The sequence below is a fragment of the Solenopsis invicta genome, chromosome 1, assembly GCF_016802725.1.
Source record: "Solenopsis invicta isolate M01_SB chromosome 1, UNIL_Sinv_3.0, whole genome shotgun sequence".
In the NCBI taxonomy this organism is placed as follows: Eukaryota; Metazoa; Arthropoda; class Insecta; order Hymenoptera; family Formicidae; genus Solenopsis; species Solenopsis invicta.
Window position 1 is genome coordinate 27,270,061 of NC_052664.1, and position 12,369 is coordinate 27,282,429.

The window sequence follows — 12,369 nt, forward strand, 5'->3', positions numbered from 1 at the left end:
GGTTCTTCACTTTCTTTTTGTAACATAATATTAAAAGAGAAAATAAAAAATAGAAATCTTGTTTAAATTTGCTCGATTTTTTCATTTCTTTCATTAAATGAATACAATAATAATTTTATCTGTATTTGTAATTTAATAAGCGTTCAAAGCCGAGGATTGGAAGGAAAGGTCTTTTTTTATTAATCAACAATTGTATGAATGAAGTAAATTTATTTGTGAGCATGAGAGACCCTTGGCAAATAAATTTTTTTTCTATGGCAAATGATTACAAATTTCAGTAGAGAAACGAGGTCATGTAATACATATGCCGTATGTATTTTTAAAACTTCAAACAATAGTGGCAAGAGCTGTAAATGAAATCAAATTTTCTACGATTGATCGAATAAAATTCTACCAATTACTATTGCGCATAGCGCACGCAAATAATAGCGTAAAAATATGCGATAATACATATAGTAATTTATATAGAATAACCTGATGTCATACCAGTTGTAAACAGTACAGTTCCTTTCACTTTCTTTTTCTTCTTCTTTTTGCCAAACGCATTACTTTCATCTTTCGTTTCTGAAAATAACGGTTTAGATAAGCGATCAAAAAACCTATACTCGTAAATAATTTATTTACTTTATATATGCGATCAAGGTAATACAACTTACCTTCAGAAACGTACGGTTTTTTCTCATCTTCGTTAAATGAGGTTCCTGGTGTATCAGAGGGCATACTTGATTGAACAGGCGGCCAAGCATTAGTAGATTTAGATGTTTTAGTCGACAGCACTTCCTCATCCTTGTTGGACCATGCATTTGTCGCACTGGAGTGCTTGGATTTTACGGTTGGCCATGCGTCGGCAGGTTTATTAGGCATCTTTGTCCGTGCTTTTGCTGTTATATCAGCGAAGGAAGGATGTGCCCGGGTGTGTTCACGCGAATGTTCAAAATCTATTTCTTGTTTCGGAACAATTTCGTCGGACGCACTCAAAGCTGGGCTACTAGCGATACTTGACATACCCGATTCTGGAGGTGACAGTACGTTCTCGCTGTTGGAACATGACAAATAAAATAATTCCTGTATAAGCTTCTATAATATAATGAAATATAAAAAAAAAAGCGATGAAATGAAAATATTAATTATTCATGCTTACTTGGATAATTGTAGTTCTGACTGCAATTGAGGAAAGTGTTGATAAGATTCGATATCAATATTGGGTGTTGGATATATCCCAATTTGTCTATTTTCTTCTTCCTTTATCTTTTTCTCTCTTTTTCTTTCCTCGCGCTCTCTCTGTTCTCTGTACTTCTGCCTTGATTTTAGTTGGTCTAATAATAGAAAAATCAATGTACGTTAATAATTTAATAATATCGTATGTTTAAAACATAAATCATAAAGCGATTTATGATTTATATCATAAGAATTTTAAAATTATAAAAAGTGATAAGTGATTACCATGAAAAGCATGAAGAACTTCCTTGGATACCAGTGGTGGTTTTAATTCGATCTCGGCCAATTCAAACGGACAAGTAAGTGGTAAATGGCATAGATACCGTAATCTTCGTCTTAACTCTTCCGTGTAGATACTCGCTTCTTTTTCAAGAAGCTTACCCGTTATTACAGGAGGACAGTGCTCCAAACTGCCGTACTGCATTTCCAGCATTTTCACATTCGCTGCATGTAAATATATATGTTGCCCGTCCTCCGCTAAAAAATGTGAAATCATTTTTAGATTTATCTTATTAATTTTGCTTTGTATGGTTTAGCTTAAATAATTTTATTATTTACAATTAACTCAAAGAAATAGATCTAAAAGTATTAGAAGTAGTTCAGATAATTTCAGTTTGTTTTGATTGTGCAATCAATTCTGATATTAAGATTTGACATTCAACTGAATGTAATTTAATTTATTTGAAATTTAATTATTTGAAATAATTTATAAGTTTAAACTCTTAATTAAAATTTAGTATAAATAAACAGTATCAATGGAAAATGTGAGAGTATAATTTAACAAACTGTAAAATAGAACACATCCTAAGTCGCAAGATAAAAAATATAAATAAATAATGTAACATTATTTTTTAAATAAAATTAATACAAAAGTTTGTATTAATTATTTTGGAAATTTGTAGCATTTACCTTGATAAAAGTAAGAAAATTTAGAAGAACTTGAAGTAATCTGGCTATCACTGGAAACACTGTCTGTTGAAGACTGTTTCGCTAAAGACTTATCATCTTTGTAACATACATCAACATCTATTTCACATTTTTGCGATGTTTCCTCAGTAATTTCTTTTTCCGTTATATTTTCGGTCAATAAAGCATCCTTAGATTCTGCGGTCTTTTATATATAATTTTATATTTTTCAATACTCTATATTATATGGATATATAATTACATATTTTAATATATTAATTTAATATATTACCTGACACAATAGATTTTTTTTCCTCTTTGATAGTTCACCGAGCGCTTTCTCAATGTCAGAGGCCATTTCTGGATTATCTTTAAGCTCAAGTTCTAATTTTGAATACTCACTCTCTATGATGTCCACAATCTAAAGACAATTTCCATTCATATTATTATCACGTCTTATATTACATAATATATTAATTTTTTAATAAACATACATCTTGAACATTTGCGATCAGAAGTTTTGAATATATTTGATTATTGGCATTCTCTGAAACAGACAAAAACGTTGTTGGGGGTTGAATAGCAGATTTTACAGGTGTTGCGAACAAGGAATTCTTTTCACGACGCATCAAACATAGAGTGATAGTTTCGCCCAGATTGAATGTGCTTCGTGTAATTTCGACCACGCTAAAAGATACATACACAATAAAAGTATGTTTATAAATATTTCATCATTCAATATATGTATTACAATTTTACACAAAGTTACCTTTTCAAATCATTCTTGTGAAGATATTCATCGCAAATTGGACATTTGCTCGATTTTGCTTCTTGACAATAACGTAAATAACGAAGAATACAAGGCCAGCAATAAACATGACCACAACAAGTCATTTTGCCTGCAACTGGTGGATGTAAACAAATAGGACAAGAGAGATTTTCTGAATTGTGTAAAATCTGTAAATAAATTTAATAAGATATAATTCACCTGTACATTAATAATATATACAAAAATATCTTACAAAAAATTTTATTTTTTAATAACAAGTTAATAATTTTGTAAACTTATTAACTTGTCATGAAAGAACACTTACAATTTGTTCAATCGATTCCCAATCCACAAGAATATCAGGGTTAGTCAAATGCAAGGAATAATCTTTGCTTGCAGTCACGACAAATTGACAGCTAATAAGTATGAAATATGTAAAAATATATAAAAGTGCATAAGAACATTTTTAATGTATAAAATTTAAAAATTATATTTTTATATAAATATAATATCTAATAATATCAAACAGTTTTGAATATTACTCAAACATCTCAGCAATTTACATCAAAATTTAAATTAAAAAATCAAGTATTCAAATTTCAGAATTCTATTAAAAAAATATTAAATAAAATCCTACTAAGCAATGCTGCTGTCCAAGACACTTTTGATTCACATAAATAAGCTATAGATTTATATAAAATCTCAAATAGTTTTTATGCAGACATTGAATTGACTTCAACTGAAAGATAAGCAAGAGTGTATTGTTCTGACATTTAGGCTCGGTTTTTCATTATCCGGTTAACTTATGGTTAAACTTAGCCTGATGTTTTATCCAATGAGCTTCACCCATGATGATGCCATAGGCGAAGCTCATTGGTTAAAACATCAGATTAAGTCTAACCACAAGTTAACCAGATAATAAAAAACCAGGCCTCAGACAATATTCTAAACAATCAAGTATTTGGCTAATGTCTGTAAATTTATATGAATAACAGATGGGTTCTAAGTAAAATGATATATTGTTATATTGTATTATTACTACCTAGCTTGTACAAATTGTTCCTTTTTATATTTATGCCGCTGCACTGGTGGCAGTAATCTGTTACTGTTGGAACCGTGTCTCCCTGTATCCCTGTTTTGTGCATCTCCCTTTGCATATCCCCGCTCATAGTGAAAATTCAGCAAGTGATTGCCATTCTTTCTGCCTGTTGGGACCAATACTGAGCCAAACTCAGAGACCGTCTCCTCCACTACCTATAAGAATTATATATAATGTATAGAAATTTGTATAAAATTTAATAAAATTTAAAAAAAATAGAATCAGTTTGCAAGGGCCAGGTATAGAATCAACCTTGGAATTCTCCTTTGCACTGCCATGATACTGTCCTTTAGGTCTCTGTCTCTTAACAAGATCTTTTGTTTTCTGTACATTGTACTTTGTTGGTTGTACATTGTTAGGGAAGTTGTTGGCGCTAGGGAGTTCTCTTCTGCGCAAAGATCCCAGATGGAGCTCTTTATTGACATCTAAAAGGACAATGTGACATAAGAAAACATTTCGCGTGACGCAAAAGAGATCGCAAAACAGCAGGCCTGTTTACTTCGGTTCCTGGCCGCAGTGACCTTGAGAACGCACCTTTGTTCCTTCTCGCATCAGCAGCAGTCCCCTTCGCAGGGGACAGCTTGAATTTTGACCTTATATCCATTTGCGGATCGACTATATTCAATCTGGTGACTCGCCTCGTCGCAGCTGCGGTCTCCTCCGTCTCCTCTCCTCGGAGAAACGATATCTTTTCGCGCACCCTTCATCTTCTTCAATAAGCCATGTTTCGTCAGTGCCAAAGTAGAAAATGTGTCTCGATGTGACGAGTCGGCAGTCGATGCAGTTGCTGCACAGGGGGGTGACGCAAACAGCGATGAGCAGGACGCTCGTTCTTCAAGGGAAGCAGTCGGCCTCCCCTTTCGTCGCGGGCGCACGATCGCAGGCCCTTAACCTTAATCACGGTCACGACTCCGTAGTCACGACCCAAATGGCGAACGTAACCGTCCGCGGAAACGGAAGTGCGGCGTATCGGGCTGCATATATACCACCGCTCGATACTCACGTGACCTGTCCATCGTGTCCACTTTACGCTGCTTTAAATACACCGAAAATTCCTTTCAAGGGAAATCCGTGATTTTTCGACCGTCATCCCACCTTCTAGATAGGCGAATGGTTATTTTCTATACCGAGCTAGCGAAACGACTTTGATGTTTGGACTTGATTTGACTTCAGTCGAACGCCCATACGTAACCGGAAAAAAACTATCGAGCGAACGATTACAAAAAGAGTCAAGTGCATCGTTTATCTTCGTATAAGATATAAGACGACCTTTAGACTGTACGAAGCTATATTTTATTTTAACATATATTATTTAATTATTAAATATTTAATAGTAATGAATATTAATTTACTAAATTAGAAAAATTTATTGAACATTAATTAATCAATATTAATCTATGTAAATGAAATAAAAAATTTAAATTACATATTTATTTATTCGAGCGGAGTGCTGTGTTATTCGTTCGCAATCATTGAATAGAGAATTTATACCTAGAGTTTTTGTAAATTTCGAATGGCAGCTAGAACTCACGCCATCAATTGGTCAGATTGGCACAGACCCTCTGAATTGGTCAATCCAATGGAAAAACTCCACGCACCGGTCGCCGTGAATGGTTCGCGGGGTTCACGGTCGATCGCAAGACGCAACGTAGTGAACGTAGTCGACGAACGGGATGCTCGCGGTGCGCTGGTGCACGCACACGTGGCCGGCCGATCGACGTTGTGCGCCGTTTTGCATTCTGCTCCTCTACGAGCAGCCGCAGTAGAGGTGGTTGCGTTCGTCGAGGATCGTCTGAGCACAGACTGAGAACTGACGGGAACGTCCTCGAGAGCGAACGAGAGCCGCGTTGCAAGCGTCCCAGCTACTTCCGGCAACCGCGTGCTTTGCCGGTGAAAATTCGTTTTCCGCGAGAGCGACTGTTTCGTCTTGGCGTGCTCGACGATGGCAGATATGCCAGCGAATGTGGGCATCACGCGGAAGATGTCTTTCGGCATCAACGGCAAGCTCAACGGCGTCGAGAGCAAGACGCCCTTCCTAATAGGCGTCTCCGGTGGCACCGCGAGCGGAAAGGTAATCCGCATTACGCGTGGAATCAATTTACAACGTGCAATAAAAACAGCTGACCAGTTGTCAAAAGAGGCAGGAATCACTTTTAGAGATTCGCAGAGGTTTTTTGCCAATTGGTTTTTTATTTTATCATTTTACATCATTTGGCATTCTGTAATAGAATAGGATAGAAGTTACTTATTTACATGCCAAGAAGAAACTTGATTTACAAAATGTAAAACTTGGACTTAACTACATACATCTATTCACTTTTTAAACTTATTAGCTAATTAACAATAACTCTCTTTACCGTTTATGTAGGCTTCTCTTATTTTTAAGCATAACTAACACATTCTATTAGTGATTAGATTTATAGTTATTACTTTACTATCATGTTACTAAAATGTATTATATAAAATTTTTATGCCACTTTGTTCCTATCCTTATCCTGCTTGAGTAGTATGGAACATGTTGTAGCATGAAAAATGAAGAAGAAAAAGAACCTCCCAAATAGCACAGGTTACTTAAACAAAATTTGAATAAACATTCTGAATAATGATAGGTCAAGTGTTTGATTATATTTACTGACAAATTGTATTTATTTTAGTCTACAGTATGCAAGCGTATAATGGAAAAACTAGGTCAAGTTGACATGGATCACCAGCAGCGTCGGGTAGTCTGCATACCACAGGATAGCTTCTATCGTGACTTAACACCCGCTGAAAAAGTGAAAGCTGAGAAGGGACAGTACAATTTTGATCATCCTGATGCCTTTGATGATGATTTGATCTTGCAAACGCTGCAAGATATACTTGCTGGTGTCAAATGTGAAATACCAGCTTATGATTATAGGACAAATAGTTTGTACGTGTTATTTTAATATTCACTTAAAATATCTTTATATTTGTTATTACTAATAACACTGTAATTAATGGGCATAAAGGTACTATAATTACAAAGTAATTAAGATACGATGAATCAAAACATTTATAAAAAATCCAATCTATTGAGAGATAATTTTTTTATGAACTTATTTCAGAATGAAAGATCAAGTTACCACAATTTATCCCGCGGATGTAGTACTGTTTGAAGGAATACTGGTATTTTATTTTCCCAAAATTCGAGATTTGTTTCACATGAAATTGTTTGTGGACACTGATTCTGATACCAGACTTGCAAGAAGAGGTAAATTCCCTGTGTGTAATTTGATTATTATTTGTACTTATGTCATTTTATATCGCAATGTTGTTGATTTCTTCAGTGCCAAGAGATATAAAGGAACGTGGAAGAGATTTGGATTATGTTTTGAATCAATACATGAACTTTGTAAAACCAGCTTTTGAGGAGTTTTGTTTACCAACAAAAAAGTTTGCCGATGTCATAATACCAAGGGGAGCAGATAATACAGGTAATACATTATTTATCTGCAATAACAGTATTTTTATTGCAGCTATTGTAATTATTTAATGGTAATTTTCGCTTAATGTTCATTAGTGCGTTTATTGTTTGTGAGTTTAGTGTGTTTGTCATATAAATTTTTAATCTTTTTTTCTCAGTTTACATTTTATTACATTATTATTTCATAAAGCTGTCATGTTTGTAATATTAATCAAAATATATTTTTTCAAGTTTTCTTTTTGGTATTGAATTAACCCAAAATGATAAAAAAATACATTGTTTTATTATAATTATTGTTAATACTGGTGACACTATTTAGGATGTATACAAACCAGAACTGTTCTCTCTTCTCAAATAAAGATATCAAAGAATAAAGAATAGAATTATTATTAGTAAAGATTAAAAGAAATTATTTTGTGCATAATTGTGTATAATTAAAATTTTGTAATAACAATAGTTGTTAAAAAAATTATCAATAAAATTACTAATTTGAATAAATAAAATTGAATTAAATATAATTAAGAAAGATTTTTGTAAGAATTAAAATTTGAATAATCCAAATCTAATAGACAATAAAGATTCATTCATATATCAATCATGACTATATATTTGGCTTTGATTTTAATTTGCATTCATAAAAAACATATGCATACATACATATATAATTGCATATCAGTAACAGTAACATAATTCTAACTTTTTAAGAAAACTTGAATTTTTTAATCGGATTTAACAAGATATACAATCATCTAATATTGAGATGCTTTTGTTTGGTACTGCACTTAATATGGGAAACTATTATACAAAAATTGTACAGTTGATATAATCGCTAAAATATCCAATCACTATAAAAACTTGAACGCACATGTTAATTATTTACACATCTAGTAATTATTAATTGATGTATTCAAGTTTTGTACTTTAATACGGGATAATTTATATTGATTTATTGATTTTTTTTTGTTTAAACATTTAAATTGCATCCGTTCAACTTGTTATATACCTCATGGGTGCTGCCTGGTATGCCGTGGTTGTGGATGTCAGAGCTACACCTACTTAAACTAAGCGCGAAAGTTTAAGAGAAACGGAGAATATCTCACGGGAAAGCTATATGGTCTGGTTGTTGTATGTTTGCAGTGGCAATAGATCTAATAGTGCACCACATCTGGGATATTATGCGTTTGAAAAACGCCGAAAACTCAGCCGGGCAGCATCCATTCCTCTACCAGCGTAGGCGTACTTCGGCCTCATCCGACACGCTCAGCAGATGACTTAAGCATGATAAGCTCACTCTGTCAAGCACTGCATTTTTTCTACATCACGCTCTTATGTATGACTAAATTCTATGCGACGTTTTTTCCAATCCTTTTTCTAATAATTACAAAGAAGTAATGTCCGTTTTTGAATGTAAGATTACTTACATTTATATCATCAACATGGATTGGCAATAATTTAAGGAACAAATAGTTAAAATATGTGACATAAATAGTTGATTGAAAGAATAGAAGAAAAAACGAATGAATACGATAAATACTTTTGCTATAATATTTATCAAGTTAGATTGGAATAACTTCTGCCAAGGTCAATCTAATAATTGCGAGAAGTATTAAATTTTGATACAAAACTTGATATTTGTATTTACTAACATTTAGGATTTTTATTTCTGCTGTGATACTTTATAAACACTACATTGTGATCAATTAAACACATTTATTATTTCTTTATTTTTTAAAAATTCAAATCTTATGTAGAAACGGACATTGTTTATTTGTCGACTATATATTATGATGACTTTGACGGATTATATCTTACACTTATATGGCGAAGAGAACGATGCTTTTGATACATATTTTATCCTGAATGAATACATTAGTACATGAATTAAATTACAATTTTAAGTTGTTGAGAAATTGCATGAAATTGTGTAAATCCACTAAAAAAATAGATGAGTTAAAAGGGGCTGATAGCAGTGCAGTTAACACAATCGAATTCTTGATTGTTCAACTTTGAATTTAATTTAAATATTTTTTAAATTATCTTTTTAAATTTCTATATGTATATTTGAATATACATCGCTTTATATCTCTCATGTCTATTTGCTAAAGAATCAATATTTCTAGATTTTTTACATGAGAAATGTAATAATAAAGTACTTAAACGATGTCGAATCATTTAGACTGAAAGAAACAACTTCGTTTTAAAAGTTGTTTATTACCTTAACTCATAATTCTTCAATTAAGGTTATTTGTGCCTCAATTTAAGCAAAGAGAAATAAAATAAGAATATAAAAATTTTAGGAATATTTTCTAATTTTGAGAAATTAGGAATTCAATTTCATTAAATAAATTTCTATCATAAATTATTTTATCTTGATCATTTTTGCAAGTTTTAACTTTTAACATCATATCAAATAACTATCACTCAATTTTCTGGACAAATATTTCACAAGTATTACGTAAAGAAACTTGTAATATGTATGTGTGCGATATCTGTGATATGTGTGTAAATTTGTATGTTTGTGTATAAATGTATTTTAAATACCGCATACATTTTAGACTTCTCTATAAGACATTATTCGATTTCTAATAACACATGTTTTGCATTTCGCATAATAACTTAGAATGTAATTACATACAAGTATCCACTAGCATAATTGTCTAAGATGCATTTATCTAATTTAGACTTACCACGAAATATTTGTCTATTGCTCTTTATAATAATGATTTTTGTTTTTTAATATGTACAAGCACATACAAATTATTGATTCCTTTCTGTATAGCACAAATCTCGAAATTAACTTAAATATTATATAATTCTATATTATAATTTAGATCTCCTTATTTTTAAATAATGAACTTTGAAGCAAAATCTTGATTAAAACATTTTAATTTAACTTTTTATTTTATTAAAAATTTAATTTTTTATTATATCTTAAGTTTTTTAGTAAGTTTTATTGAAAAGTCTTAATTTTGAGACTAACAATTCTTCCTAATCTGCACCAACGAATATCTGTAGTCGAGAAAAAAAAAGGAAGAGAGCACCTAGTTCTGGGACACTATTACTGTTAAAAAAGAACAAAAAAATTTCTTATATTTCCAAAACAGTATGTGAACACAAGTGTCTTATGCATAATAAAACCCTACGTACCTAATGCGATCATCAGTTGTTATTTGAAATAGTAACAATTAGTTCCAAATATCAATAATTTGATATTGTGTTCCAAGATGTATAACAATATATAATCGCAAATAAAGCAATTTACACATCTTATCCCCGACGTTACGCATTAAATTCGCGATTGCATACTGATGTTTCGTGATCTGTTGCAGTGGCGATAGATCTGATAGTGCAGCACATAAGAGACTTCTTAAGCAACCGAGGTAGGCAAATGGCAGAACCTGAAAGTTCAATAAGCAGAATAGAGGGATTGTTCAAGAGGCCGCATTAATCTTTGAAACTTTAATGCGTTTTAGAATAACCTGCCAAATCATGGTTTATTTCTTTTTAACTCGGGGGTTTTCTTGTTACTTACATATTTTTAATTATAAAATATAGGGAGAGAAATATCTTTTAGATCAATGTTTCAGAGAGCACTACGTTGCGCTTTTAACTCTAGGTCGCTATTGCTATTTTTGATTACTTTTCCTGCTACACCAGGGTTTAATCCTGTAACTTTGTCACGCTGTATATTCTATAAACTGAAAGCATATTTTTTTAACTCAAAATATGTGAAATAGATATCTCAGCCTAAGACATAAACCAGAATCAAATCAAATATATTTTTAAGTAAATACAAGTATTTAAAGAAATTGTATCACAAAAAAACGACTACTTTGAATTAAAAAATTACGAATTTTTAATTCAAACTTTAAGTAAAAAGATGGAGGGTTTTTTAGTTGATTCTTTGAGCTAACAAAAAAATAGTACAATGTATGAATCGTTTTAAAAAGGTTAATTATTTGAAGTATTGAAAATCAATATTTTTGAAAAATCAGTAAATCATAATTTTACAATTAATCAGAAAAATTTTATTTTTTGAACAATATACTATGGTACATAAAGAGAGGGAGAGGGAGGGAGGGGGAGAGAGAGAGAGAAAGAGAGTTGTAAATAATAAATATTCAATATATAATAAAGGAGCCTGAACCTTGAATAAAGAATTCTTCAATGTTTGTGCGCATTAGTATGCAAAAGATGAAAGAAAATTACAACGCACATATATAATAATGCATATAACATCATAGAAAAATAATTTTTCATTCTACAATTTCATGCACTTTTATACTCTCTGCACAGTAAATGTATATTTGATAAAAAATAAAAGGATGGAACCCCGAACACTTACGAGTGAAACGGTGATACCTTTTTTTATTTACTCTCTTTTAACATTTTTACATTGAAATGTCAAAAAATTGCTCCTGCAAGCTTATCTATAGATAGTTACTTTTTTTGAATTTCTATTCAGGTCTTAAAATTAAATTATAAAAAAAATTATAGTAATGTGAGAAATTTGATATGTTATACCCAAGTATAGTGACCTAGGGTTAACGATATTTTTAGCATTCGTATTTTGCAATATTATTTTAATCAAAATTATTAAATAATTATGAAAATAAAAGCTTATACTTAGATATTTATATAGAATACGCAGGATGTGATTGAGGTATGTAGCAAAGCTACAAGAGCAAATTACATGATGTTAGGATAAGAATGTGCACATGCCTAACAAGATCATCCTTTTAACATGGTCTATAATTCACTTTGCTGTCTTCAATTGCATCCTGCTTATTTATGTTATAAAAAAAGGCACTAATATCAAATGGAATATTATTACGTGTGGCACAGGTAAAACTATTAAATTGTAGAACAAATTAGAGACTGTTGAAATATATAGCATATTTATGAGGCTTGTATAATGGCAAGAATAGAAAT

General features: G+C 31.5%; 2 protein-coding genes across 6 annotated transcripts; one reads left to right on the plus strand and one right to left on the minus strand.

Annotated features, from left to right (window-relative positions):
- Positions 1-190: 190 nt before the first annotated feature.
- Positions 191-4,936, minus strand: LOC105201934 (RING finger protein 10). 2 transcript variants are annotated; one of them, XM_011170225.3, is made up of 13 exons: positions 4,527-4,936; positions 4,245-4,417; positions 3,936-4,147; positions 3,219-3,309; positions 2,894-3,081; positions 2,619-2,811; positions 2,417-2,545; positions 2,128-2,329; positions 1,444-1,695; positions 1,142-1,316; positions 657-1,036; positions 487-564; positions 191-347 (listed from the first exon to the last, which is right to left on the minus strand). In XM_011170225.3, exons 1-13 carry the CDS (start codon positions 4,594-4,596, stop codon positions 328-330), a joined length of 2,163 nt encoding a protein of 720 aa, XP_011168527.1. In that variant the 5' UTR covers positions 4,597-4,936; the 3' UTR covers positions 191-327. The 2 variants fall into 2 exon arrangements, with proteins under 2 accessions (XP_011168527.1, XP_011168526.1); XM_011170224.3 differs by having other exon boundaries at positions 191-564.
- A 716-nt stretch (positions 4,937-5,652) lies between these two features.
- Positions 5,653-12,350, plus strand: LOC105201932 (uridine-cytidine kinase). Of its 4 annotated transcripts, XR_005575452.1 has the most exons (6): positions 5,653-6,063; positions 6,647-6,903; positions 7,079-7,224; positions 7,301-7,447; positions 8,575-8,767; positions 10,767-12,350. XR_005575452.1 is itself a non-coding variant. In XM_011170223.3 (5 exons), the coding sequence occupies exons 1-5, from the start codon at positions 5,935-5,937 to the stop codon at positions 10,883-10,885; spliced, it is 798 nt and encodes a 265-aa protein (XP_011168525.1). In that variant the 5' UTR covers positions 5,654-5,934; the 3' UTR covers positions 10,886-12,350. The 4 variants fall into 4 exon arrangements, 3 of the variants coding, with proteins under 3 accessions (XP_011168525.1, XP_011168524.1, XP_025988229.1); XM_011170223.3 differs by lacking the exon at positions 8,575-8,767 and having other exon boundaries at positions 5,654-6,063; XM_011170222.3 differs by lacking the exon at positions 10,767-12,350 and having other exon boundaries at positions 5,654-6,063; positions 8,575-10,707.
- The last annotated feature ends 19 nt before the right edge of the window (positions 12,351-12,369 follow it).

Excerpts from the sequence above, each read along its gene's own strand:
- LOC105201934 (XM_011170224.3), bottom strand. The coding sequence starts at position 4,596 with ATGGATATAAGGTCAAAATTCAAGCTGTCCCCTGCGAAGGGGACTGCT. Across the intron at positions 4,418-4,526 it reads TGATGCGAGAAGGAACAAAG|ATGTCAATAAAGAGCTCCAT; the intron begins GTGCGTTCTCAA and ends TTGTCCTTTTAG. Across the intron at positions 1,037-1,141 it reads TCAGAACTACAATTATCCAA|CGAGAACGTACTGTCACCTC; the intron begins GTAAGCATGAAT and ends ATGTTCCAACAG.
- LOC105201932 (XM_011170222.3), top strand. The coding sequence starts at position 5,935 with ATGGCAGATATGCCAGCGAATGTGGGCATCACGCGGAAGATGTCTTTC. Across the intron at positions 6,064-6,646 it reads GTGGCACCGCGAGCGGAAAG|TCTACAGTATGCAAGCGTAT; the intron begins GTAATCCGCATT and ends TATTTATTTTAG. Across the intron at positions 6,904-7,078 it reads GATTATAGGACAAATAGTTT|AATGAAAGATCAAGTTACCA; the intron begins GTACGTGTTATT and ends AACTTATTTCAG.